This window comes from Takifugu flavidus, chromosome 7, assembly GCF_003711565.1.
Source record: "Takifugu flavidus isolate HTHZ2018 chromosome 7, ASM371156v2, whole genome shotgun sequence".
Classification (NCBI taxonomy): Eukaryota; Metazoa; Chordata; class Actinopteri; order Tetraodontiformes; family Tetraodontidae; genus Takifugu; species Takifugu flavidus.
Genome location: NC_079526.1, coordinates 12,351,336 through 12,378,100, shown reverse-complemented (window position 1 = coordinate 12,378,100; position 26,765 = coordinate 12,351,336). Strand labels below are relative to the sequence as shown.

The 26,765-nt window shown below is 44.5% G+C and overlaps 1 protein-coding gene across 1 annotated transcript in view; it reads right to left on the bottom strand.

The window, feature by feature from the left end:
• Positions 1–3,995: 3,995 nt before the first annotated feature.
• Positions 3,996–26,765, bottom strand: part of nek7 (NIMA-related kinase 7) — a 46,501-nt gene continuing 23,731 nt past the window's right edge. Inside the window, exons 3-10 of the mRNA XM_057038913.1 lie at positions 26,558–26,698; positions 26,188–26,250; positions 23,056–23,166; positions 20,359–20,467; positions 19,576–19,683; positions 15,324–15,418; positions 9,347–9,460; positions 3,996–6,669 (exon numbers count right to left, since the gene is read on the bottom strand). Of these exons, the coding sequence (XP_056894893.1) occupies positions 6,559–6,669; positions 9,347–9,460; positions 15,324–15,418; positions 19,576–19,683; positions 20,359–20,467; positions 23,056–23,166; positions 26,188–26,250; positions 26,558–26,698 (852 nt within the window). The 3' untranslated portion in view covers positions 3,996–6,558. The remainder of the gene's footprint in view (positions 6,670–9,346; positions 9,461–15,323; positions 15,419–19,575; positions 19,684–20,358; positions 20,468–23,055; positions 23,167–26,187; positions 26,251–26,557; positions 26,699–26,765) is intronic.

The window sequence follows — 26,765 nt, the reverse complement described above, 5'->3', positions numbered from 1 at the left end:
ACATTCCGTGCACTGTAAATTGCACACAGGTACACGTGGAGTGTACAGTATAGATGGTATAAATTATATAGACACACAGAAGAACTAAAAATAAAGAAAGAAATGGGTGAGGGGAGAGTGAAAAGAACCCAGGGACCAAAGTTTTGTCCAACCGCCCCCCCCACTGGAACCAGCTTAAGGTTTTTCTCTTATCAAATGCATCGATGTAAATAGATTTAACAAACTTTAGACAACATGTGATGACCTGTGACAAAATAACCTGCTGGTTCCAGTCCGATTCCTATAAAAAGTGCTTTTGTTTGGTGTGTGTCGGACAGCCTACACACACACACAGCTCACCTGGAGGTGGTGGGTGGGAGTGGGAGGATGGGGTGTGTGTGTTTAGCTGTGGGCCCCGCAGACAGGCCGATCAAAGGCTCCTCAGTCTTTGTCTGCTAACGTTGAATAGACAATAGTAAAGAGGGCCCGCTTTGATTTCAGCTCACTTTTATTGATCACAGAGGAGCAGGGATTGAAATATGAGAGACAACCCTGAACTGGATTCTTCTTTAGCTATTGATTATATCCAGAAGAGACAGCATTTCACCGTGATCCAAGTTTTTATTTTATCCTCTTTTTTTTGAAGCATGAAAACGTGTGTCTGGCTCTTCGCCTGTCTTTCAGCAGCACCTGGTAAAACACTGACTACTGTTATTTTACCAGACGATCCCTCGTCTGAAGTATCGGCTTTTTAAGCTTCTCCTGAAAGCTGATGTCCAAAATTTTTTTTCTTGGATCTGCTGACAGTAACCCGTGTGGCTCCATCATCCGGCGCCCCCTCGGTAGCTTATAAACCCTCTTTTTAGGACGTTTTGTTTCTGCAATTCCAGAGGAGGTCCCGTCGGTGCCGGCAGGAGGGCGAGGGATCGTCGGAAGGCGGAGATCCGCTTTCATTCGCTACAAAGGGGTTAGAATTTAAAAATATACAATTTTTGTTGAAATTGCAGCTCTTTTAGGCTTCTTCCTTTTATTTACCCTCTCAAATACAAGCGTCGCCCCATCGGTCGGTGCTGCCGGCGAACTCCCTTCATCTTCATCTTTAGGGCCTGGTTAAGCTGAGCTGACAGATGTGGTTATTTGGGGACAGCTCGTTGGCAAGTTTACGGCCAGACTGCTTATTTTATTAGAACCCAGCACATGTGCTGGTGACAGTGAGGGAAATCCTTTCGGAAGTCTGGCGTACGCTGGAAAACTCAGACTCTAAAGTGGACATAAATGTCCCAAATGTTTTTCTCAAAACGATGAGGTTTGACTGAAGCAGCAAAAATAAATCCAGATTCTCACAGAAGGATTAACTTTATTTGCACTTCTGGCGATTCTTGAGCTCATCCCTACATTTTCCTTCTTTCTTTTAACCCCAGATCTTAAATAAAATGGTGGTTTAGCTTCTTTTTAATTGGAGACGTTGATACACTGTTTCTTAATTTGAGGTCAGAATTTTATTTTATTTTTTCCAATTTTGCCTTTCTGCAGCCAGATTAAAACATTTTATCCTGCCGGAATTATAATCTCCCTTTAATTTTGTAAAAAATTTAGCATCAAGCGTCCGGATTAAACAGACGTTCGGTCCACGTTGGGGCCACGGGCCACCAGTTGGTGATACCTGGCTTTAAAGAATTTAATATTTTATTATTTCAATACTTTTACCTGTGGATCTGGAATTAAGTGTGTTTTTGCAGAGCTCATGTATTAAACAACACACACACACACACACACACACACACACACACACACACACACACACAGGTGGGGGAGGTCAGGTCTCACATAAGGAGGAAAAAAACCACACTGACCACCTGTAAAGCGTCTCAGAGGATCGGGTTCCTTTTGAACACGTTAAAGACGGGTTTATTTTCAATAGTTTACAGTTTGTGAAAGGGCCTGTTCCGGAAAGGCTGGGCTGACGCTTCCAAGTTTAGTTTTGCAGGACGGTGTTTTAAAAACCCCCTGTAGGGTTTCTGGAGGGGGAACCAGTGCGTGGCTTTTTAAGAGGCCCTGACAGCTTTTAAGTGAGCCACTTGGCTTTTTATTTGGGCTCAGCTCGCTGCAGGCTGCTTGTACTTTAGCGTGCCCCCTCTGTGCCGGCCTGGTGGTTGCAGATTAAGGACACGCAGAGCAAGACTCATTCATTACGTCGGCGTACACGTACTTATTATCTGTGCTGTTTGTTGTGTGTGTAGCTCCGCATATGTTAGTGTGTCAGGGACGGGAGCTGATGAGTGACGCCAGTTGGGGCCTGCTGGGTGCAGCTTCCAGCTGATGAATGACTGCAGGGACCGTCTTCCTTTACCCGAACCTCGCCACGTTTTCCCCGGAGAGCAGCCGCTGACAAATACTCCAACCTGAGAGCCGAGCAGGCCCGCGACACGCGCGCGTTTCATTCTAAATATGAGTTTAACCTGTTCAAAGTTACTCAAGTTCAAACAATGGAAGCTCTCAAAAGATGAACAGGACCGCGCTGCCGTTCCCGCTCGCGCTCGGAGGCCGTCCCTGGTGATTCTCCTCTCCCAGCAAACTAATATGTTTGAAGCTCGGGCTGCCATCGCCAGGCATGCGCCACGAGCGATTTCAAATGTGCAAAAAAATATTGATATTCCAGGCTTCTAAAAACAAAACACACGGAGAAATGGAGTGGGATGGGGGGGGGGGGGATCAAGTCAGTGTCCTCTGGAATGGCCCCATTTTTCTACCTCAAAACACTGGGAGCCCACCTGAGACACCAGGCGAGGTGAGAGACTATTGCTTTTTCTTCCTCGTTCTCCAGTGGATCCAAACGACAACACATTTATGAACAACATAAACCCACACAAAAGATCCACTGATGCTTTAAAAAAAGAGCCTAAAAATTAGCCACCGCTGTACTAATTTAGCGTCTGACGCAGCAGAAATTCCTCACACATTTAGGAAAATCATATTTATGCTCCGTGTTGTTGGGGGGGGGGGTCCAGTCACAGCTGCAGTGAAGACGTTTCACCACAAGATGGACTGAGGGATGCGCACGTTTGTTGTGCAAGGGGACAGGAAAAAACCTCGCTCATATTTTTCAAAGGCTTCCTCATTAATGCTGCGACGCAAAGCCAGTTTGTAGCGATATATAAATACGGCAGCACTCTGAAGTGGCGCCCATGGGGGAGGGGCCAATGGCAAACAACCCCTGTATTAATTCCTGATATTTACTTTTGTTTGTTTTCATTGGGTCTGGGGCTCCACGGGAGCAATTTCTGCTGCGATGAAACTGAGCAGAGTCCCTGAGGAGTTCATTACAGGGAGCGAGCCAATGCCCACCCACCCCCACGGCGCCCTGGCCAAGAGGGACTCAGAGGGCCCAGAGGGATGGTTGGGTTGGGTTTGGTGGGTGGAGTGGATGGAACCTACTGGGTGCGTGAAGGTGTGGTGGGAGGAGAGTTGGGGGGGCAACAAGAGGGGAGGATAGGGTAAACATTTAGCTAATGACCTCAAGCACAGAAGAAATTAATGAAGCAACACAAATGAGGACATTCGCTCCTGGTGTGTGTGTGTGTGTGTGTGTGTGTGTGTGTGTGTGTGGTGTGTGTGTGTGTGGGGGGGGGGGGGGGGGTCCCCTCCTCGTATCATCTTGGAAAGCTCAACTTCTCTTTGGAACAATTCTGAAGACGCAATTTGCCGTTTTTCCAAATTCAGATAATCTGCAGAATTAGGAGACGTTTGTCTGCAGTTTCTGAACGCTGAGTTATTTTACCATAGTGGAACGGGGATTACCCACAATGCACCGCGGTTTTAAAGCAGCATTTAGGCAGCTTCAAAACAGTCGATGGTGGAGTTTGATTGAAAAACAAAATACCTTCAAGAAAAACGAGGGAAAAATGTCGGTGTGTGTGTGTGTGTGTGCGAGTGTGAGAGAGAGAGTTTTACATTTGACATTCATCTCTGATGTGATGCTTTAAATAAAATCCTTCAAGAACTACAAATAGTCCAACTCCCAGGAGGATTTTAAAAGCTTTATTGCATTGTTAGCATACAAAGCATTTGCAACGAAGACATCAAATGTTCATGAAACAACCAAAAACAACATAACATCGCTTCCAATATTGGACTGTATGGAGCATGACTGGACTCTTCAATGCAAACGTGAAAATGTTAAAGACAAGGAAACAGAACACATCCTGACAAAAAAAGAGACCAAAATTTTAAAAGTTATGTTGCAAGTAAACAAAAACCATCCCGTTGAAGAGGATTAAGGCACCAGAACCCGACACCGGTCCCCGGGAGTCTTTAAGGTGACAGAAAATCACATGATTTAGAAGCCAAATATCAAATGATGCAACATTTTCTGCCACGCTGTAAAAAATACAACTGATTTTTTTTCCTTCTAGGCCCTACGTCTAGGCTGTAAAAGGCTTCGCTGTAAACTATTAAAGCTGAATAAAAAGGAACAAATTTAATATCTGGTTCAATGTGACCTCTTTAGGAGCCTCTGTCGAGGTTTAAACTGAATATTTAGATGTTGCTAAATAAAACAAAAACCGGCTCAAATTGAATTGGACTCACAACTGTGGCAGAGAGGCGACGACAAACGGGGGAAAACACACACAGAGGTGAAAACTGGCAAACACGTTTTAAACAGCTTGACCAAAGTTAATAATAGAGACACCAAGAAAAAACATGTGGACCAAAACAAAATAACTTAATTTTTTCCTCAACAGTATGAGCTTTTTAAACAAAAAAAAAAAAAAGGAAAAAAGGCAAGAAAGGGGGATTTATGAATTGTCGGGCTGTTTAATTTGAGAGGAAGCTGCAGAGGGACGCGTTGGCTTCTGTGGAAACCTGAAGATGAACTTTCTCCATCAGGTTTTTGTGGTTTATAGACATAAAAGATGATGTCTGAGTGGTGATTTTGCAGCCATGATCAAACATCAACGTCTCTCCGCTCATTTTTATGGACGAAAGCTCAGATAAAACACGGGACATTACTGAAAACTGGTAAATCCAACAACACTGTGTGGAACCAGATGAAGATTTACAAAAAGGCAGAAGAAAACAACAGGTTTTTTTAGATTCCCAATAATCTTTTGAATATTTTAACACAATAAAAGGAAAAAAAAGAATAATTGATGGTTTAACCACATCGAGGGCTGGTGGTGATAAACTAGTGTAAACCCACTCACCGTTCAAATAGATCCATTTATTCCTCAAACAGTTCAAAGAGCCATTAAACCTTCTTTGTTATTTACAGTCGAGTCCCATCGTTGTTGGGTTTTTTTTGTATTTTCAGTAAAAATGTTTGCCTCTCACTTAAAAATGTACCTTTAAATGTTAAAAATCCTCTTTTCTTTGGTAAATCCTTTCAACCCCGAGCCAAGAACCAGACCGTTAAACAGCAATAGGTTCATGAGCACAACATTCTAGAGGATCCTCTCACTGCAAACCTGCACAGCAACATCACCAGCCAACATTTAGTCCACAAACGCTCCTGCGGCGTCAAACCTTCGCCAACCCCCGGCCAGAACCGTCCCTTTGGGTTTGCTTATTTTTACACCATCGTGGGGAGTTAAAGCAGAAACGCGTCACAACATTTAATAGCAGTAAAGCTACGTGGAGCTGACGGGTGGACCGGTTTGCTGTGGGGGGGGGGGGTTCCTCAGTGACGGAAGTAAACCACTGACATAAAACCGCCTTTGTTACATCTTCAACGGCTCCTTCCAGGTTGTCAAAAGAGAGACATTCTGAAGTTTTCAGACAATACATAGGTGTCAAAAAGACTTACATTCAAAGTGTTGTGGAGACATTTGCTCGCGCTCCCCCCCCCAGCAGATATCTACTTTACCCTCTAAATGATCCTCCCTTTCTATATACATTCATAATATATGATCACCCTGCCAGCCTTCCAGTACCAGGGTGGAAAGTGCAACGCTGCGGCGTCTCAACCATCAATAACACCATCACCACCTTCTGTTCTGCTGCCCTTTAGTCGAAATCTCTTCATCAGCGGTGGTTTTTCTGCTTTCTTTAGCTTCGCAAACAAACCAAAATAACCAAAAGTCTGGATTTTGAAGATAAGTGCCAGGAAATACTGAATCAATGTGGATTTTTTTTCTCTTTTCTCCAGAGTTTAAATACAGAGGTCTTCACGAGGTTTAACTCGTCATCCTTACACGTAACGGGCCCTTTCTCGAAATCAATTTCACTACATTCCAGGAAACACGACGTCCGTGCCAGCAGCTGCTGAACGCAAACGGCTCCTAATGTGTGAAAATACAGGACGGCAATGTCAGAGCCAACAGACTTACACTTTTGTACGATCGTCCACGTTTAACAAAAGACGGTTTCTTGCTCTCTGGGCAGAAAAGGTGGAGGAAAAAACATTACCGTCACCTTAAAAATACAATTCAATTACAAGTGTTATCACAAGGAATTAAACTGTGGATGGACAGTTACAAAAAAAAAAAAAAAAAAGCTGACAGATGTGTACGAGTCCAGCATGACGAGCAGGGATGAAGGCGGGGAAGAGTTCTGTAGGCTACAGTGTGTGCGTCTCTGGGCTTAGCTGCCCTGTGTTATGCTCTTCATGTGTTTAGCAATGTCGTACACGTAGGTGATATCCGGCCTCTTCTCCGGGTCGGGGTTGATGCACATATCTACCAAGTTCCTCAACTAGTGAAGGGGGGGGGGGGGGGGGGGGGTTGGAGGTGAGGAGAGGAAAACAAACAGTCAGTGTCGATGTAGCAGGACGGAGGTGTGGTTTTATAAAGAGAATAAAAGAGCTCATCTTAAGCTGTTCAAGAAGCTTTTCCCTTAATCGGGTAACGGGACCAGCTAAATGGAGCCGAGACAAAGACGCGAGGATGGGTGAGGGTGCTAATCATCCGCTGGTCTGCTGCATCCGCGCGCGTGCGCGCGCACGCACGTACGTGCACGAGCAGCTGCCACGCGGAGACGGCACTTAGACTTGAAACCGGTTGATTTCAGCAGATCGACAGACAGGCTCGCAGGCAAAACAGCCACTGCCATCATTAAAAGAAGAGGAGAATAAAAGATGGAGGGGAAAGAAAACATCTACACGGGGTTGCTATGGTAACTGTCTGCCGACTTCCTGGCCGCTGTTGCGTGGCACTGGCTTGGACGACTCCTCCTCAACCACAGAGAGGAAAAAGTGAGAGAGAGAGCGAGCGAGCGAGCGAGATGCAAATTTAGACAGTCTGAGAATTAGTCCTGCAGAATGGAGACGGAGCGGGGAAGAGCGGAGATGCAGATATGTAAAATATTCATGCGCTCCTTTGCATGGCGAGTGGGGGAGCACGGGGGGGGGGTGTCAGGTAGAAGAGGGTGTTAGTGAATGGAGGCGTGGGGTGTGCAGGGGGGCTGAGCACAGACGGAGATGGTTAAATGACACAACAAAGATGAGCAGCTGACAGTTTTCTGCCGATCCTTCAGGAGCATTGTTTACATCCAGACAGCCGCTGCAGGCAGCCCCCTCATCTCCATCTCTCCATCGCCCTGTCTCTCGCTCTCCCTCTCCCTCTCTCTTTCGCTTTGTCTCCCTTTCTCCGGGATGGGGGTGACATGCGGAGCAGATCTCAGAGTGGTGCGTGAAGAGGGAGCTCTTGCAACCAAAATACACACTTGCAAAATTGCTCCTGTGCTGTAAAAACACACAGACGCGCACGGAAAATTTGGGACGGCGATGAAACAACTTAAAGAATATTAGAATGTTTCACTATACAGTGAGAGAACATGGCCACTAATTGAACGATCACTTTGTTTAAAGTACTTCTCCAGAGTGGGAAGGATAATAAAATGATATGTATAAAATAAATAAGCTAAACTTTGAACTCTTTACACACGCCATCAGTGGCGTTTCTTTGTTATCATTCTTGTGTTTTAGGGGAGATTGTTGCTGGGAGACCATAAAGGAGAAGAAAATAAAGAAAAGAGTGTCGATGCTTCCGTGTTTAGGACGAACAAGAGGCATTTTCTCCTGCTGGACTCAGGGGTTGGGAGATCTTTTCACTATCAGTGTTATTCGCTCGTCACATGTTTAAACTAAACATGTTTAAACAGAAGTTTGCATGGCTGGAATCTGGTGAAATTATTAACGTTTTTTTTGTATTTCTGATTTGTCCCCTACTTGCGAGACTGTCCTGGAGTCTTGTCTGGGCTCCACAGCGGTGCTGCCTGGATATGGTCATAAATGGTTAATGTGCGTCCCAAACCTGGTTTGTCTGGTGTGTCCACAGAGACGTGAGTGACAGCTGGGACGACTGCAGCTCTCAGTCACTGCAGGCAAAACTTGCTGCAGTGCGACTGTCCTGGATCACAGCGGAGGACAGACGGCCCGCGTCCTCCAAAGACTCGTAGGAATTTATTATTTCATCAATATCCACAGCGTACCGCCTTTAAAGACTCGGTTCTGAGCTGAATTATTTCTTTTGTGGCTTCATTCAGCCGACAGAAATTGTGGCGCTAACGGCAGCAGCACAGCACATTTTATAATTAGGATTTATCCAGTCGGTGAGTTTTACTGGCCATTATCTGCGCTCAGCACTGAAGCTGCTGCCCTTTACGTGCCGGTATATAAGTCTACTACACGCAGAGTTATTGGGTGGGCCTGGAACACGCAGCACAGAAACCCCACGACAGCGCGGACGGACTTCCTTACATGTGTTTGCCTAAGTTCATCGGTCGTTAGCACCTGTGAGACGTGCTAGAATGGGTTAAAGTCCTGGTTTTAGCTTCAGCTTTGGCTGTCAGTCACCGTGTAAAAAAACCAAAGCAGACTTTCACTAACCACCGCGCGTGTGTTTGACTTTATACGTTTAAGGGAAAGAGGCAGAAATCTTTGCTGGAGGAAGCGACATGCAAAGACAAAGCAAAGCCACGCGCATTCACACACACATCAGCATCAATCAGGGGGAAGGTGCTCGTTCACCGCAGCCCGACTATATTAAATCTTTGTGCTCGAGCGGGCCTAAGCAGAATTACAGCAGATGAGTTAACATTCAGTCGGGGGAAACATGACACTCCAGCCCATTTATTTCCACTCCACTTTGTAGCGTGGCCAGATGCTTTGGATATGTGCATTTAATTTAAAGTCCTAATCAGAGCCAATCTTTTGATCAGAGAGTAAACTCGTGCTGCATCGTGGCTCAAACAGTTGGGTGGATTTCATTTTATAAAGAAGAAGAAGAAAAAAAACACTTTGATTGTCAACAAAACTCAAAATCAGCAAACTGGCTCAGAGAAGACAGAACTGGCGGCGGCTGCTTCCATGAGCAGCTCGCTTCAAAGATTTTGGGAACGCTGAAGGTAAGGTCAGCTGTGCAGCACTTACCTCCTCTGAGTAGTGATCTGAGGGAAGAGGGGGGTAGTCACACTGTTCTATTTTCTTACAAAGGGAGTAAAGGTCCATCTTGTCCCCGTAGAACGGACTCTGTAGGGCGGCCATCTGCAGCAGAAGAATATGGACAGAAGGAGGAAGAATTATGGGATTTCAGACAGGCGACTGACTGATCACTGGATCAACGTGTCATGGATTAAATCCACACGTGTGCAAGTGAGGCAAAAAGACTACAAGTTTAACTAGAAGGTCTCTGAGGTATCAGAACTTTGTGAAACCTCGGAGACGAGACTCATTGCTGAGAAGTGTGAACGGAAACGTCAGCGAGAAGAGAGAAGCAGCAGCCGGGTGACGTCAGTCATGATACGTCCCGAGGAAATGAGTGCACAGGACAACGCAGAGTGCTGGCGCTTTCTACCGTGCTGGGTGGCATTTCATTTTGAATATGTTCTTCATAAATGCACGCAAACACACACAAACCCACACAAACAGGCCTCGCGCACACACACACACACGTAATTGATGGCAGGCGTATAAATTGGAACAGGGAGGATTACACAGATATAAATAGGATGAGAAAAAAATCACAAGTTTACTATAGCACGTAAAGTTGTTGAGTTTTTCTACTTTTTTACAGGTTTGTTCTGTTTTTCCACTTCAGGTGTGTATACAGCATTACTGGGGAGGATATGGTATGTGTCTGACAGCCTGTTAATTGGTGGAGGGGGAAAAAACAAAAAAACAATAGGAATGTGTGTACATATGGATCCAAATGGATCTGATCCAGGTGGGATGTGCCAGCTTACAAAAAAAAAACAAACAAAAAAAACAGACAACAGAAGCAAATGTGCAGCTAAAAAAAGGACCATAAAATAAAAATCAAGACTGTGAGAGGAGCTACATATGGAAAGGTGAAGGTGGATTAAACACTTTTGCCCATTTGCAAAGAACAATATCAGGATTGTACATGAATAAAACTGATGATGACACACAGTTTGTGGCAAATTGCCTGAAAAAGTGCCAGCTTGTGGGCAGCTGGACACATCTAAAATATTAATGGTGCTGGAAAAAAGAAAAAAAAAACCCAAAACAATTGTGGGTCCTGATGGTGCAGATTCTGACAGAGCCCCCGTCACCACCTGCAGGCGGAGGCGGCGGCAGCAGCATCTCAGTGGGTTTTCTCTCCTCTGGACATCACTTACCACCAAACATTCATCTGTGAGTCTTAATCAAACATCACATTAATGCAGCGCGTCCTCAAAAATAAACAGCCGCCGACCCCCGCCTGAAAGGAATCGGACAGTGGTCCCCCCCTGTTCTGACGACTGCTGAAAGAGGCTCAGCGGGAGGCTGACAGCGACGGGATGTGTGAGAAAATGCGGATCCCTGTGTGTGTCAGCGATGATGAACCTCCGCTGGGAACAAAGTCTCTTATCTGTTACCCAAGATTTCCCATTTGTTTTGGTGGCGATTAAAGCAGCAAAAGCTGATGCATTAAACCCACGGAGCTCATCAAAAACAGCTACGTCAGCATTAACGAGTGGGGGGGGGGGGGCTGCAGTCGGGCTACGCCTGCCTAAAGACTCACTACCAAGCATATTAATTAAAAAACAAATGATGAGGAAATAAATACATCCGCACCCTTGTCACGGGAGTAAAAGTCATTTCAATTTCGCAAAAAGTCAGAGAAAAAGAGAGACACCAGAAGGAGAAGGGTTAAACAAGACCCAATCGTATTTTCATGCATCTTCTGCTTTTGACAGATGAAAAATGTCAACTGTCCTGTTTGTATTTGGGAGTTTTTGCACTATTCATCTGCTTCATTAGTGCCTGCTGCTCCCAGCCCCTGACAGCTGCCGGCCCCCTGTTCTCAGCACGCGCTCTCTCTCTCTCTCTCTCTCACACACACACACACACACACACACAGAGACGCACACACACCTTTTTTCAGACTGTGTCGTCGCAGTGGTTAGATGATTGACTCACTCTCTGACCTCTGAGGCCCTGGCGTGTACAAGCCTGTGTGTGTTTGGTTCATTGATATTCCAGAGACATGCGATGCACACGCATGCCTGCTGTCTGTCTGAGGGGTGTGCTCTGCTGGTGGCGTGAGTCTGTGCATGCACACACACACGGGGGGAGAGAGAGAGAGAGGAGGGAGAGAATAGCCACACGTGGACCCCCTCTCTCTCTCCTTTGTTCATCAGCTCTTCTTCAGCTGGCCAGGCTGTGGCATGTAAAAGGAGCATCGCCATCCATGTAACGGCGTCTGGGTGGAACCTTCCTGATCCTCCTCTCTTTCCCGCTTCTCCTTCCAAACCCCAATTAAAAGAAGTGATGAGGGAGTGACTTCTGCACCCTATTCTTCCATCTACCCCCTGGAGCCAATCCTGGCATTAAAGAACTTCTCACAACTTGCTCATTGATAAAAACCCAAACTTGTTTTTGGTGCATGAACGAAAACATCCGAACTGTGAGAACAGCGGTCTCACTCTCACCCACACAGACGGGCAGGAAATGAGTGAGTGAAAGAGTATATGTGAAGAAAGCATGACTTTTTATGTGCTCACTGGTCCTCTATGTGGTTTTATGATGATGCATTAATCAGGGCGATGCGTCACGCTGCAGGGACAGTCATTAAAAATATACCTGCACCCAGGGCAGTCATCCACGGAAGAGGGAAAAACACTGGCAGAACGGACCAACCCAGTAAAAGTGTTGGGTTGGATGTGAGGAAGGATGTGTTCCTTGAGTTCACTTCCTGCTGCAGCTGAGAGCAGATAGTGTGCTGGAGTATTTAAGAAACACTTCAGCATTCTAGGTTTTGCATTTATTGGCTTTTTCTGCTGACAGGGCAAAGCCACTGCACCAAGTCTGTTGACTACATATAAAAATACGACCCCCACAAAAACACTGGGAAAGAGTAAACTTGGGAACAGCACTAACCTCTGAGCACCTCTTTAAAGAAAAACCCTACCATGCACAATTTTTATTATTGTCAACAAAATAACAAAAATTAAGGCATTTGTTCCCTTTTTAAATTAAAAGCTCTTCTAAATAGGCTCAAAAACAAATGAATTGACCGTTTGCTTCCCAAAGCCCATTAAGACTTAACAGTAAATATAGGGTAGGAAGGAAGGGTAAAGATGGGCTGTGGGGGGGTCACAAACATATGGAGAAAATGTGACATAATAGCCACAAATGGGTCAGATAATTTGCTTGATTTGGCCGTCTCCTACAGGCTCCGTTAGGAGGCACATGTATGTTAACACGTCAAAAACTACACACAGGCTGTGAAACACATAAAAGGGAAACAAGGCTATCCACAGGCAGCAGGCTTTGTTTGTGAAAACCCCACTCGGATTTTCAAAAACATATAGAGACCTAGCCACAGGGCCAACTCATCACATGCCAACGCCAGCTGCCGGGAACCCAGCATTTTTGGGCCTCATAAAACCAACTGCAAAACAAGAGGGGAGGGAGAGGAATAAAGCAGGAGGCATGAGACATGAGCACAGTCAGAGGTATGGATGGCTGAGCTCCTACAGGAAGGAGACACATTCCAGTAAAGCTTTTCAAGATATTCTCCCCCCTTGGCTAACCTTTATACCAAACACAGCAACCGCAAAACATCCGTGCGAGCCGGAGACCTGAAGTGTGCGTGGAAAGCATCTCTTTTACAGGGAACACGCCGAGCGGAGAATCCAATGCAGAAATGTGAGACGGATTTGACAAAGAACAACCGGAGAGAGCGATGCGCCACAAAGCCATCGACCAAATCCTTCCTGGTCATCCAGAGGAACATCCCCGATGACTTCAGCCTCCACGTTTAGAGGGGCGCAGGGAGTTAGGGTTATATGCACAGGGCAGGGTCAGGTGATGTAATTAGGTCAGACACAAGGAGAAAGGGATCAAAGAGAATGGAAGATAAAGATAGACGCACATACAATGACCAGGTATTGACAGGCAGACGCTTTGGACCTTAAACCAACCCCGAGGCATGAAAAAAAAACAAAAAAACAACGCAGGTTCTCTCGAACAGAGCAGTTCCCCACATAAAAAACAAAGATCCCTGGGATAAACACACAAGGATGGACACGTATACAAAAACACACACCGGCACGGCCATATTTTATGCTCAAGCAAGAATTTGACAAGTACCAAAGGGACGGTGTGCGGATTTCTATGTGAATTCCTTATGCCTTAAGGTTAAGTGAGGGAAAGGGAAGGCATTTGGAGGGAAGGAGAAGAGAGGATAGTATTTTAAGAAAGATGGAGGTAAAACAGAATGCACTATGGAGCTGAGTGAGAGGAGAAAGTGAGGGCTTGCTCTTCAAAAAGAATATGCATGGCGGGGTGAAAGCTGCTCTAAAAACAATAAGGTTGTAAAATCTTCATCTCCACGGGCTCCGTGCAGGGCTCACCTTGACCTGTTGGCTGGAATTCCGGCTCCAGTGTTTGTTATTTTCCCTTTCCACTTCTTCCCCTTTGCAATGGCTCTCCAAGCCTCTCTCTCTTCTTCAAGCCTCTCTGAAGACCTCTCTCTATCTATACATTTCCTGTATGGATCCTCTCTTCCTTTCACACCTGTCATGTGGATTCTTTGCCTCCTGACCTCCTGCGGGAGCACCAAGTCGCCTTTTATTTTTTCACTTTTCCTTCCTGGCTCTCTTCATTCCTTCTCCTCATCTCCCCATCTTGTTTCAATGATTATTCTGGGCTGTGACCACTGGTAAATATCCAAAGGGTGATAAAAGTCCACGGTCGGGGCCCAGCTGAGCGTTAGTGCAAACCAATCAATGGTGTTGTAACAATTTAACATGAACAGCTTCCTCCAACAAACACTGGAACTTACAGAAGTAAAAACACACTTTTATCATCAGCCCTGATGTATAAAACACAAAGGTGGCGACCAAGCAGAAGACATTTTTGGGAGAACTTAAAGGATTTGTAAAATAAAATCGAGGTCTGGGTTCACTTAACGGTCACCGTGTAAATTAGAAAATGAAATGCAGTAATGCTGCACAAGCCAACAAATTTGGATTTTATATCACCCTTATTGTAAAGAAACTAAAACGCAGACACAAATTGTGCTGAGAGAATGCGACCTACAGCACCGCCTGCTCTCAGCCAACCACAGCCCCGCCATGCCGCACTGCATTGTGGGGAGCTAATTAGCATGAAGGACTGTGGTCTCTGAGCAACCATGACCTGCAAGCCGAGCAAAAACTTCTTCCTAGCACTATTTCTCCACCTCTATGCCTGAGGCGCTGTGCAGAAGGTGCAGTCACTGGTGCGTTGAAATGCAGCCCAAGTGATCAGCGACTCGGGGGAGTTAAGAGAGGAGAGCAAAATGTGGGTGTTGCAGTGGCCGACTCTGAAAGCGCGAACGCGTGTGTGTGTGTGTGTGTCTTCTTGCTACACGTGAAAACTGGCAAGATGAAACATCAGATTGACTGTTCTCATCCCCGTCCATCATTGTTGGGCTCCTTGCTCTTTGTTCCCTCCTCCTGGGCTTATTTCCACTCAGTGTGGTCCACAGCAGAGCCCTGCGGTGCGCTGCTCCCCAGTCCGGACTAATCAAACTAGTCAGTGTCACTGGGCGGCCTTATCTAAAACACATGGCTGTGTCAGTTCTCTTCACCCTCTAGCTTTTCAATGTTTAGCAGGTTCCCAGGCAAAAAACCCTTGAACCCAAACAGTCACAGGGGCTCGGCTAAGCCGACCCACACCAGCAAAGGGAGAATAAAAGGTAGAGAATATAATTTAAGCACATCATTCCAACCAAAGTAGGCATATTTACACCAATCACAGGTCATAGCTAAGGTGTATGTGAAGGCAACACAGACAGTTTGAATTTGGATTTGTTCACTTTTGGTTTTGGAAATATTCAGTTTAACCAACGCGTTTTCATGTCACTCCGCCAGTCGACTGCAAGACGAGAGCGGGAGCACGCATCGCCATGGTTTACCTCGTAAAGCAGGCATCCTAGCGACCAGATGTCAGATTTGAAGTTGTATCCATTTTCATGTATCCTCTCTGGTGACATGTAGTAAGGAGTACCCACTGGAACAGAGAGAGAGAGAGAGAGAGAGGGCTCATGAAAGTGACAGAGGTGGGAAAGAAAAGCAGCTTTAACATTTTTGCATTGGAACCCACGCGTCCCCAGTTCATCGACATCACTGACGCAGTTCACACAGCATAGAGAAGCAGACGGGGGGGCGGCGATGGCATCTCATACTGTCACACATTCAGGGGGTCGAGATGCTCGATGTTTAAATCTATTCGAGTAATGTTGGATGAAATAAGGTTAGCTGTCTCTGTGAACCCTCACATGGTGCACGAGTGTACAAGTACCGTATAGGATATGTGCAGCCACAACATATGTATAAATCAGTTCTGATTGCTGAGGTTCTGTAATGATGTAAAACAGTAGTCTGAATACGTCCTGACAGCAGCAGCAGAGATTCATGCTGGCTCTGGTTTAGAAACTCAAGAAACGCAGGCGGCCAATGTGGCTGGCAGACATCCAGAGGATCGGCCCTTCGCCCAAACTGGACACACGCAGGAGCCACAGCTCAGCAGCACGTCCATAGCACACTCCTGGAAAATATGGAATATTTACTGTGTTCCCAGCTGAATGGCAAAGGCTACTTTTACACTTGAGTTCTGTTTTGTGTGATTTCACATGCAGGAGTCTATCAAGCGCGCTCTGCAGAGGTTTCCCATTAAACACACATGGCTGAGGGATGGAAACTTTTACCAACCCCTCTGACTAAAGCAGGGCAAAAGGAGCCGATTCCACATGCTTTGGAGCAAAGGCGACAGCGTCAGTGTAACGCTGTTGGACAGATGTGCCTTTCATATCTAGAAAGCTGAATCAATTCTGTTAACCACAGTCCAAAAGGACAACGGGGAGGAGTTTCAACAGAAGGTAACTGAACTAAAGGAGGTGGAAAGAAAACCATGGCAGTAAAAAGCCTTCCTGCGTCGTCCTCAGCATAATGTTAATGTGTCTGGTAAAATAAGGACCCCAGAGTAATTCTGCACATTATCAGGTCAGAGGAAATTCAATATTAGAAATGTGATTAATGCAACGATTATAAAAGAAGCCAGGAGATCTGAAGTCCGGAGGCATTAATACAAAAGCTAACCATTTTAATTTTGCTCCAGACCTAATTGGGTTGAGAAACACACTTATCCTAAATGTGTGGTTTCATATAATGAAGTGTTACCTGTCATTTCAGAAAAAAGCAGCATCTGCACAGACAAAGATGAAGCAAGAATGACCACGTAAGAATAAACACAGGACTGGGGATTGCTGCTTTAATTGGCCCTCCACATATACCCGTGGTATGTGAGATTGTGTGTGTGAGTGCGTGTACGGGTGCGCTGGGAGGTCTCACAGTGCGGTCTGAACAAGCTCCCCGAACATTCATTATTAGTTGATTAAAAGAATCAGCCTCTCTTATGCTAATAGTTGCATTAAAAAAGGCAGCGGCGCTGAGCCCGGGCTCCTTCAGCATGCTAAATTAAGGCCACATTACTTATTCATGCAAATAAATTGAAAGTCATGTTGGGATTGATTTCCATTATTGTGAATGGCTGTGACAACAGTGTATTCTGTGAAAAACAGGGTAATGGCTGTTGTATAGGAGGTGAGATGCCAGCCAGTATCAAGATCCTCCTGTTTAATGTGCTTTTAAATGAACAATTATCTGGGTTCTTTTAAACACGGCTGTTCATCTGACTGCAAATTATTTGTTATTCAAAATTAAAGCTTTGCTCAGACCATTAGGGCACGTTTTAAAACATTTGTGGGCTGTTGTCAATTTATTTTTTCGGGGATTTTTCCCTTCTCTTTTGAACAGCAAGTGAGCAGCAGCTTCTCAGAATCTCAATGAATTTCTCATTCAGACACAGGGTGAAGTCTGATTGCCTCTGTGCTATTGTGATTGAACAAATAAAACATTACACTGAAGGCAGCTGCAGCAGCACAGCCAGGGAAGGTTCTCAGAAGACATTTTCCATCCCCTTATGTGCCCATTATGGTTTTTCTTGCTTTACTAGAGGTCCAGCTGAGTCACCCTTGGTTGGATCGCAGCCTCCTTTTTGGTTTCACAACTTGCTTGCTAACTTTTACAAGATCACCCTGTCTTTGCATACATGCTAAATTGTCACTATTTCCAACAGCAGCCTCCCTCTGAAGTCTCTGTTTCTCGTTTTCCTTCTGCTCTTTTTTTTGCTCTTACCCCCGTAAGAATCGTTAACACCTCTGTCATTACAGGCGTTAATTGCAGGTATGCTATACTTCTTATTACTGCCAATTGGCTAGTCTCTGATTTCAGTCTTGATTGCATGAACTTTCCAGGTAGTGAACAACTTTTCTTTCTTTTTATGAACCGCGTGTACATAATCCCTGAAGAACTCTGAAGATCGTGCAACGCATTTTGGTTTTTTTTTGGTTATTGTGGGTCAGTGTAGTAAGAGTCTATAAGCCGTCATAGTTTAAGCGTTCTGCTTAAACTACCAGCCCTCTTTTTCTTTCTGTCACAGTTAAGCTCTTTTTTTATACCATACTCTCTCTCTCTCTCTCTCCTCTCACACCTGACACACTCCATGTTTCTCTTCTTTGTCACCTGTTCTTATCATCTCTTTTTCTTCTCCTCTTCTCTCTCTTTCTAGCTTAAAGTCAAGACACCAGAAAGGAAAAAAGTGTTGCGGGGAGGACAATTTAGTAAAGCTGGAGGGGGGTGTTGGCAAATAAAAATAGCAGATATTCAAAAACAAAAACCATGTAGTTACTTTCCCCTGGTTTCACTAGAATCAGGTTTAACTTCTGAAAAGAACCAACATAAGGAAACTGAAATGTTCTTATACTAATACTAATATACTAATGAATTTACAAATCCAAAGTAATTAATTAAAAAAGGACTAATTTAGTTGTCTGCACTTCAGAGATTCATTTCGCAATCCTTATAAAAGAAATACGATAATTAGCTAAATCTGGTGGTTTATGACATGCAAACAAAGATTGTCTGAACGACGGGCGTTCCAGATGACCCCTCTGCTTCTGGGGCTGCCTGGCCTCACACGGCCTGAGGAGGGCGCTGTGGAATCAAGATTTAATGAGCAATCATTGCGTCTCCTGCCACTACACATGGTGTCGTGGATCATATGATTTACACCTTCTCATAGGCTAAGTTGCCGCTGCAGAGTCTGAGAATAGCATGCTGTCTGTGGCATTAACGGATGAACATCGGGAAGTGAAACAGTGACGCACCACTTTATAAACAGGCTCAGTTTTCTACAATTTAGAGAAAAAAAGCGTGGGATAATTCCAGCTGTGTTAGAGTTAAGTGGTCTCTCTAGATAAAAAATATAAAACATGAAAATATCCAACTGTTGAATGATGTTAAGGATGCCCTGTATTTATTTTTATTCTAATTTCCTAATCATTTATGACTAAAAACTCTTTACTGTGGGTACAGCTCATATCAATCACGGCACGTCTTGTTCTTTCCACGCTTAAGAAAAAACAGTTCCAGGGACATTTACAATAGGTCACAGTGATTAGTGCTGGTAGGAACAGGTTGTTAACAAATTGTTAATGGGTACGCTTGTGATTTAAACACTTGGGCACCTTTGAACTGAGAAGATCAGAGGTAAATGATTGCATGCGAGTGTGTTTGCAAAGCATAAAATTATGTATTTAAATATGTGGCAATATTTGGTGGGAGAGCTTTGGAAAAGGAGACTCAGAACATATTTTAGTTAAAAAAAAAAAACTTAAATTCACAAATGTTATCTATTGTACAGTTTGCAGCACTTGTTGAAACTAAAAAAAACAAATTACTACAATTTTGATTTATCTTCTGTGCCAAACGCCCCCATCACTGCCAACAATATCCTTCATTGTAAAGTTGCCTGGCTCATTTTACAGCACTCATTTACAATCAGATCTATGTGTCAGAGAGCTCTGCCCAGACCTCATCTGTGTTAGGTTTAAAGGTCAACGCGAGAGGAAGTGGCTAAGTGGCCTATGAAAGGGCAAAAGCCACGACCAGGCAGCGTGTCTACGGAACACGCAGCTCTGGGCTCAGCCAGCTTAATGAAACACTTCCAACACTGAGTGATTATTGTGGGCAACCATGTCCAGATGCATGTGTGTGCTCACATGTGAAGAGTGTGTGTCTGCGCATGTTTGGGCGGCTGTGATTTACCGAGCGAGTGAGCAGCAGTTGTTTTGGAGCTGAAGAATCGCCCCAGTCCCAAGTCTCCTAGTTTCACTACTCCTGTAGCTGTGATGAATACGTTGGCTGGTTTGATATCTGACAGAAGAGAGCAGGAAGATTAGGGGAAAAGTGACACCAAAATAACAATCTCAGGGACCGGAATACTTAATGCTGAAAGTTTAAGCCTGACAGTGAGAATATTAATTGAAGGCAACACGAACCAAAGGGTTTTGGTTGCGTTTTCCCTTTGATATGTTTTTCTTTGAAATGTAATGCCCCAGTGTAATTATAAATGGATTCTGAATAGGCACCCTGTTAAGTGGCCATTAAAACTCAGAGGTCATTAGTGTCGCTGCACTCTAATAATAATCAGCCCAACGGAAGTTAAGCACCTGTAGGCTGTGTGTGTGTGTGTGTGTGTGTGTGTGTGTGTTACTGTGGAAATCAACAGGCCTTGACCAGGTCCTACAGAAAGCATATGTGCCCGTTAACACCATGTTGTCTGCACAGTGTGCACTTCTGCTGTCTGTCATATTCAACTTCATCATCTAATCATTTCCTTATTTCTATTTAGGAGAGAATGCAGGTTTAAATGAAGGCAGCAACAGCAGAATGTTGCATTACTCCTCATGTGTTTGTGAGGTTCTCTTCAAATGAACAACTCAGGTAGATGGAAACATGACGGTCTATACCAAGTGTGGGAGTTTAAGTGTTTACCATGATCTAATCAATGTAAAAGAGAGAGAGAGAGTGTGTGTGTGCCAGAATTACCTCTATGCATGACTCTCCTGGAGTGCATGTGTTCTAGCGCACTGCAGAGCTGGACAAAATACTTCCAAACCGACCTTTCTGGGATAAGCCTTCTCTGCTTCTTAAAGTGCTATAAAATAAAAACAAGCACACACACACACACACACACACACACACACACGCACACGCACAGAGTGTAACATTAGCATACCTAGAGGAGAGAACAAATAAATTATTTTTATAGCTGTGGGAAAAATTGGTGCAGCATGGAGTAACATTTTTAAGATAGCACACACTGTACCGTAAAGACAAAGTGTTTATGTCAGTGTGTGTTTATACTGCATCCATCCCCAGACTGGGTCCACGGTGCAGACTCCACAGTTAATAGAACCCAGACCACTCTGCTCCCAGTCTGTTTCTTACCTAACCGATCTCTGTATCGTTTTCACTGCAGTCCACAATGGAAAGCACATGCACTCGCAAAACTGTGGTACCTTCCAAAACTCTTCCATCTGGCACACAGCTTATTCCTTAGGTACAGTCCAGCTTCCGATGGCTCAATTTTTCCAGTTATTTTCCTTTATTGATTAACTTGCTTATTTGGCTGGGCTAAGTGAGTGGGTTTTGGGATCACCAACATTAGGGTATCCAGAGCCACCGCAGTCACGACTACCTGTCAAATTATTATCATGACGAGACCAGGATCAAATATGAGCGGATAAGATCGAAACAGTGGAACGTTTCACTCTGCCTCTAGGATCTAAATGTGTGTGCTTATGGTTCCATTTGCAAAGGAGACCGGAATGTTGAATGTGAAATACACAACTTAGCATGCACCAACAGCTTTAAAACACCCTTTAAAAGGAAATGACGACGATTCCTTATTATCAAATATCCGTGCGAGTTTCTGGAAAGTTTGACTGTATGCAGAAATGAATACCTGCACAGTGAGTGTAAGGGTCAAAGTGTCAAGGACACTGCTGGTAAAAATGATCTATTGCTATCACCAAGTAATGAGTGAGTAATGGAGGAGTAGAGAGGAAAGATGGCAATGTGAGTAAAGGGAATGTACATGACATTAAGAAAAGCTATAAAATGAGGAAAGGAGAGAAAGAGAGAAGAAAAGACGGGAGAATAGACCTTGGCCTATATCCAAACAAAGCCGTAGTGAGCAGCCATTCTTCCCTTGCCCTCCATTTCCATATCAGAGGACTGTTTGATGTCAATGGGGGAGCACATAGACGCCCACCAACACCACCGCCACCCTCTTCTCCATGCCTTTAATAGCAAACACTGCACATGCAATATTCTGTAAGTGCATGCAAATCAAGGACCATTTGATTTCATTTGAATTCTGAGATGGTCAGAGAGAGAGAGAGAGAGAGAGAGAGAGAGAAAGCAAGGGAGATTGGTGTGAAGGAGCAGAAATCAAAAAGAATAAAAAATGTTAAATTTATTCATCAGTGTTCTGTTTTACATATGACACACTAATGTGTTTACGATGGGATGGGATGGCACACACCTCTGGACACACACACATATACATATATATACATATATATACATACACATACACAAATATCCATAAATATATAAACTGAAGTGCAGCACTGAACGTGTGTTGCAGTGTTTCCACACTTTTCTTGATTTCAGTAGACCGTATGCATGTATTCGCTGCGTGTAAATGAGTGTGTTGAGCCTGCCATGTTCACTCTGTTGTACCACTAATCCTCACCTCTCCTAATTTGTTGTGTAGAGCTGCACGGATGTGGAGCTGCTGAGTCTGACTGCAAACAGCTTGTTGAGCTGCGCCGATACCACACAGCAGCATCATTTATGCATGGGAGAAGACCAGGCTTTATACTTGCGCACCACTAATTTGCTATACTGGCAGGTTTTCATAATATCCTCCACCATGCTAGCACACACACACTTACACACAGAAGTGATCCGGGTTGTTGATCCGGGTTTAAGGGTAGACGCACATTATACTGATTTAAGTCAAGCAGAAAATCCCACCAACCTTGAGTTTGTATCTATAGTCCAGAAAATATAGCAAATAAAATACACAGCTGTCTTTCCTGCATATGCATCGCGTATATCTTAAAAATAAAAAAAACACAAAAAAAAAAGTGTCTTTTTTTTCATATTTACTGGACAAATGTCCACGAAAACACTTCCCTAAAGTGGAGGATGGCCAGTATAGGACAAACCAAGACACCGTAGCTCAATAACCCGTCACAACTGGTATCTCAGAGGAATAAATCTAGCTCACTGCAAGTATCTCACCCCATACGTAAGCATTTAGCACGTGTACCATAAAATGTGACGCTAGGACCAAAGAACTTATGGAGGGATGAGACATTCCAGAATTTTAAGAGCATTATTCACTGAATCTATTTCCCCCCACAGACGCTGCAAATGTCAACACGGACGGCCAGATTAAAGGCAGCTGCAGGACATTTTATATTAGCTGTGTTTTTGGTTTCTGGATGGACCAGATGATTCAGAGTGACTCAGTGTCACAGACCTCCTGCCTCCTTCCCTTAGTTTTAAACCACATCAGCAGTTTTCACAACTTTATTTTTCTTTAAGGGGAAAAAAAGGTTATCTGCTGAAGCGAGATTTGGCATTTTTTTAAATTCATGAGTCCATAATGTTCAGCAGCGTGGTGTATGTGCCAGTCCTGATCGACCGCCGTGGCCTTGGCAACCTTACCTTGATCATACGGGAGAGATCTCCTGCATCTGCCAGCTCCAGGACGATGTTCAGCTCATTGTCCTCAATAAACGACGCGTGGTACTTTATCACGTTGGGATGGTTCAATTGCTGTCAAGGGGAAAAATGAAAAATTTCCAGTCACAATAATTCATGAAAGAAAGAAACAAATGAAGGAACGCCATTTTTTTCCGATCCCTATACCAGTTATCAAAAAAAGATTTGCACTATTGAACAAAATGAATATCAAAACATCTGAATCCATACTTGAAATGCATATTTAAATAAGTGTGGTCCTAATGAAACACTTTTGTCCTCTAGTGTGACAAATCTGGGTGACATGTCACAACAACTCAACTGTCTGATGACAACAACCCATGTGAAACACACACACGCACACACACACACACACACGCCTGACAGTCAGATAAACAAGCATCTCGGGCTTATCTTTGACTGAGATTTCTTCCTGTTGGTTGGTCAATAAGGCAGGATCAGTAATCCCATAGTAAACAAAAACTCTCTACCCATCCAGTGCGGGGGGGGGGGGGGGGGGGGGTAAAGGGGGTTGTGATGCAATGAAGGGAACAAAAGAAATGACATTGTGACATAAGTAAAAGTAATATTTGAGACAGGGCAGAGTTGAGAGGGAGGAAAAGGACAGTGTTGAGAAACTGAGCTTTGGAGGGAAAAGGTGTGCAGAGTGAGAGAAAGGGAGGGATGTTGATGCCTGGAGAGCTGGAGACAGGGAGATATGTGGCATGGTGATGTCAAGGGGAGATGGGAATGCGTGATGTGAGCAGACGGAGCAGTGTGACACGCGTCCTCTACTCGGCTCCACTTCGCTTTCTCTGCTGTGATTAAAGAAATGTTCATGCTCGGGATGATGCAGAGAAGAGGGCAAAGGAGAGCACAGCGCCGTACACTGCGCCACACTGCGCCCTCCACTATAGCTCTGCATCCTTCCACCATCACCATTCTTCTCGCTTCTTCATCCCCCGTGTCTGTCTTTCCTTCTCCCTCCCTTCTCCTCTCTTGCCAGATGTATTTTTGGCTCAGAGTCACAGTTCTGCACGGCTCCACACAGTAGCACAGCCAAGGAGTGATGACAAGTCCATCCCCCACTACCCCACTCCTCTTCCATAAATTGAACCTCAGGCAAAAGCTATATTGCAATGAAGAGATGCGTTCAACACGATGTTGATGTTTAGAACCGAGATTTGAGCCAAGTGCCACGACTGGAAAGCTTTACATGACGTTTGCATTATTTTGCAGAGCTTCACACATCTGAGGAGCTGATTATGTTTGACACTAGAAAGAAATATATATATATAACTGATGGATTAGTTTGATTTATTAACAGCTTACAACAATAAGACAATAGGAGGAAAATTGTAACAGCATGATAGCTTCCTTTTGCTGATTAATGGAGACCACTGGACTTCCGAATACTGAAGGAATTGAACAGCCCTGGGATTTGAAGAATGAGGAAACTGCTGTGGATGTTTAGCAGAGAACAGGCACTTCTGCACTGAACAATTCCAAACAGGAAGATTTCAGACAATGAGGCCAAGCAAAAAGTGAGATTCTCCATTTGGAATCATCTTCCCAGAGCAAGAAAATACAGATGAATGAGTTCACACAAACACAGACAGACAAACAGGCAGACTGTTGAAGGGCCATGACTCTTTCTGTGTGTGTGTGTGTGTGTGTGTGTGTGTGTGTGTGTGTGTGTGTGTGTGTGTGTGTGTGTGTGTGTGTGTGTGGTGTGTGTGTGTGTGTTGGCGCGCCAGTATGTGTGTCCTTTCAGTCTGTCCATGCCAGTGTGCCTCTCATTATTCTGATTTGGCTGTGTCTCCTGTTGTCCTGTCTAGCGGGGGATAAGGCAGAAGGACCGTCTCTCGCTCACAGCCTCGCTCTTTATTATCGGGCTGGCTGGGCAATGCAGGACTGAGCGCAGCTCACATGTTCACAAGCCATCGGGTATCAGGAGGAAAAGAGACGAAGGGGAAACTGTGAAGGGATGGAGAACGAGTGGGGAGAGGGAAGGAAACGGCGAGGAGTTATGGACAGAGAAAACATGGGAGATTTTCTAAATTATTCTGTGAAAAAGCTCAAATGTGGGCTGCCCGATAGGATGAAATAGTCACCTGCTTGAGGGTGACATTTTACCTCGGCCTGACCCCCACTTTGGAGGTCAGAATAATAGATAATCCGGGCGAATCCCACTGTCTTGTGCTGTCAAGTCAATAATCTCCTACTCAGATTTCAGCTCTCTACAGGCTCTCGCCTACATTTGAGTATTGTTGCCTTTGATTGGACCAAAGAGCCCCAGGAGCTTCACTGATGTGTTTGAAACAAACTAATTGGTTTTGTTTTCTTCTCCTTATGTGTATGTGTCAGTGTGTGTATGTGCACAAAACGCCTGCAGTGCACACACACTTGTAAAGACGTGCTTCATATATGGAGGGATACACTACCAGGAATATGAGCACACACACACTCACACTGCAAGCACATAACTCTGACACCCATCTAGGATCCTGCTGACTGCAGGGAAGGGGGGGGGGGTGGTGTGTGGCACCGAGACTGTCATTAGCTTGTTTATTAGAATTTGAGAGCCACCCATCTGACACGTGTTTTGTGGCAGTTTGATAAATGAAACCACTTCCTTCAGAATAAAAAGAGTAAAATAAGACTGTGGAGAGGGAGGAGGTGAAACATCAAGTGGGAGAATCCAAATTTTCCCGCTGATCTACGGTTACCCTGGTTGAAACATTCTAAAAGATAAAAAAGGAAAACCAAAAATAAAAAAAAATAAAAAAACAACAGCAGTTTTGGCATTTAAAAAAAAGAGTCAATGTGAGCCTGAAGGGATGTAACACTGGTTCAACAACACACACGCACATACACACACACTAATATTCTCACTAGTGCGCCTAAAATACTCCTCTGCATTCATATCCATGCAAGGAGACGTGCACAATGTGCATATCCCCACACACCACTGCCAAAATCCAGGCAGTCTGGTGCACATCAATTGTTTTTCTTTGGTGGAAGGTCTCAGCTGAGGCACCTTAAGAGAACAGAGCACAGCGCATGACGCCGTCTCCCTCCTCTCTGGTTCTTTACCTTAAGGAGATCTATCTCTTTGATGCAATCTTGCCGAGCTTTGGCATCCATCAAGTCGAATATCTATCAAGAGATCAAAAGGGGAGAGAGAGGGAGACAGGACAGAGAATGGTGTTATGACATATTGAAGAGATGCTAAGATGGAGAGATTTAGAGAAACTAGGAGAGAAAAAAAACAACTTCCCAACAGAGGACACAGTTGCTGTTATCCACAGTGACTACAGGTGTTTCACGAGCGTTTAACATATATATCCATTTGTAAGGCGTTTATGTGAGCATGTGGATGTGCGTGCACATGCATGCTAGTCAGTGTAGTCTATGCATCTGCATGTTATCACCATCAAAATGATATTATTCCTATTCTTATTACCTGAACCTTCTTCAGGGCCACCGATGTGTTGCCCAACAGGTACCTGGCCTGGTACACCTCGCTGAACTGACCGCGTCCAATCTTCTTCTCAATCTGGAAGTTTGCCAGTGAATTATGGCCCATATCTGGTTGCAATGGTTTCTGAAAGATTTGGAAACAAACAGCACTTGTGAGATTTGGACACGACGTAGATTCTGTTCCAGAGATA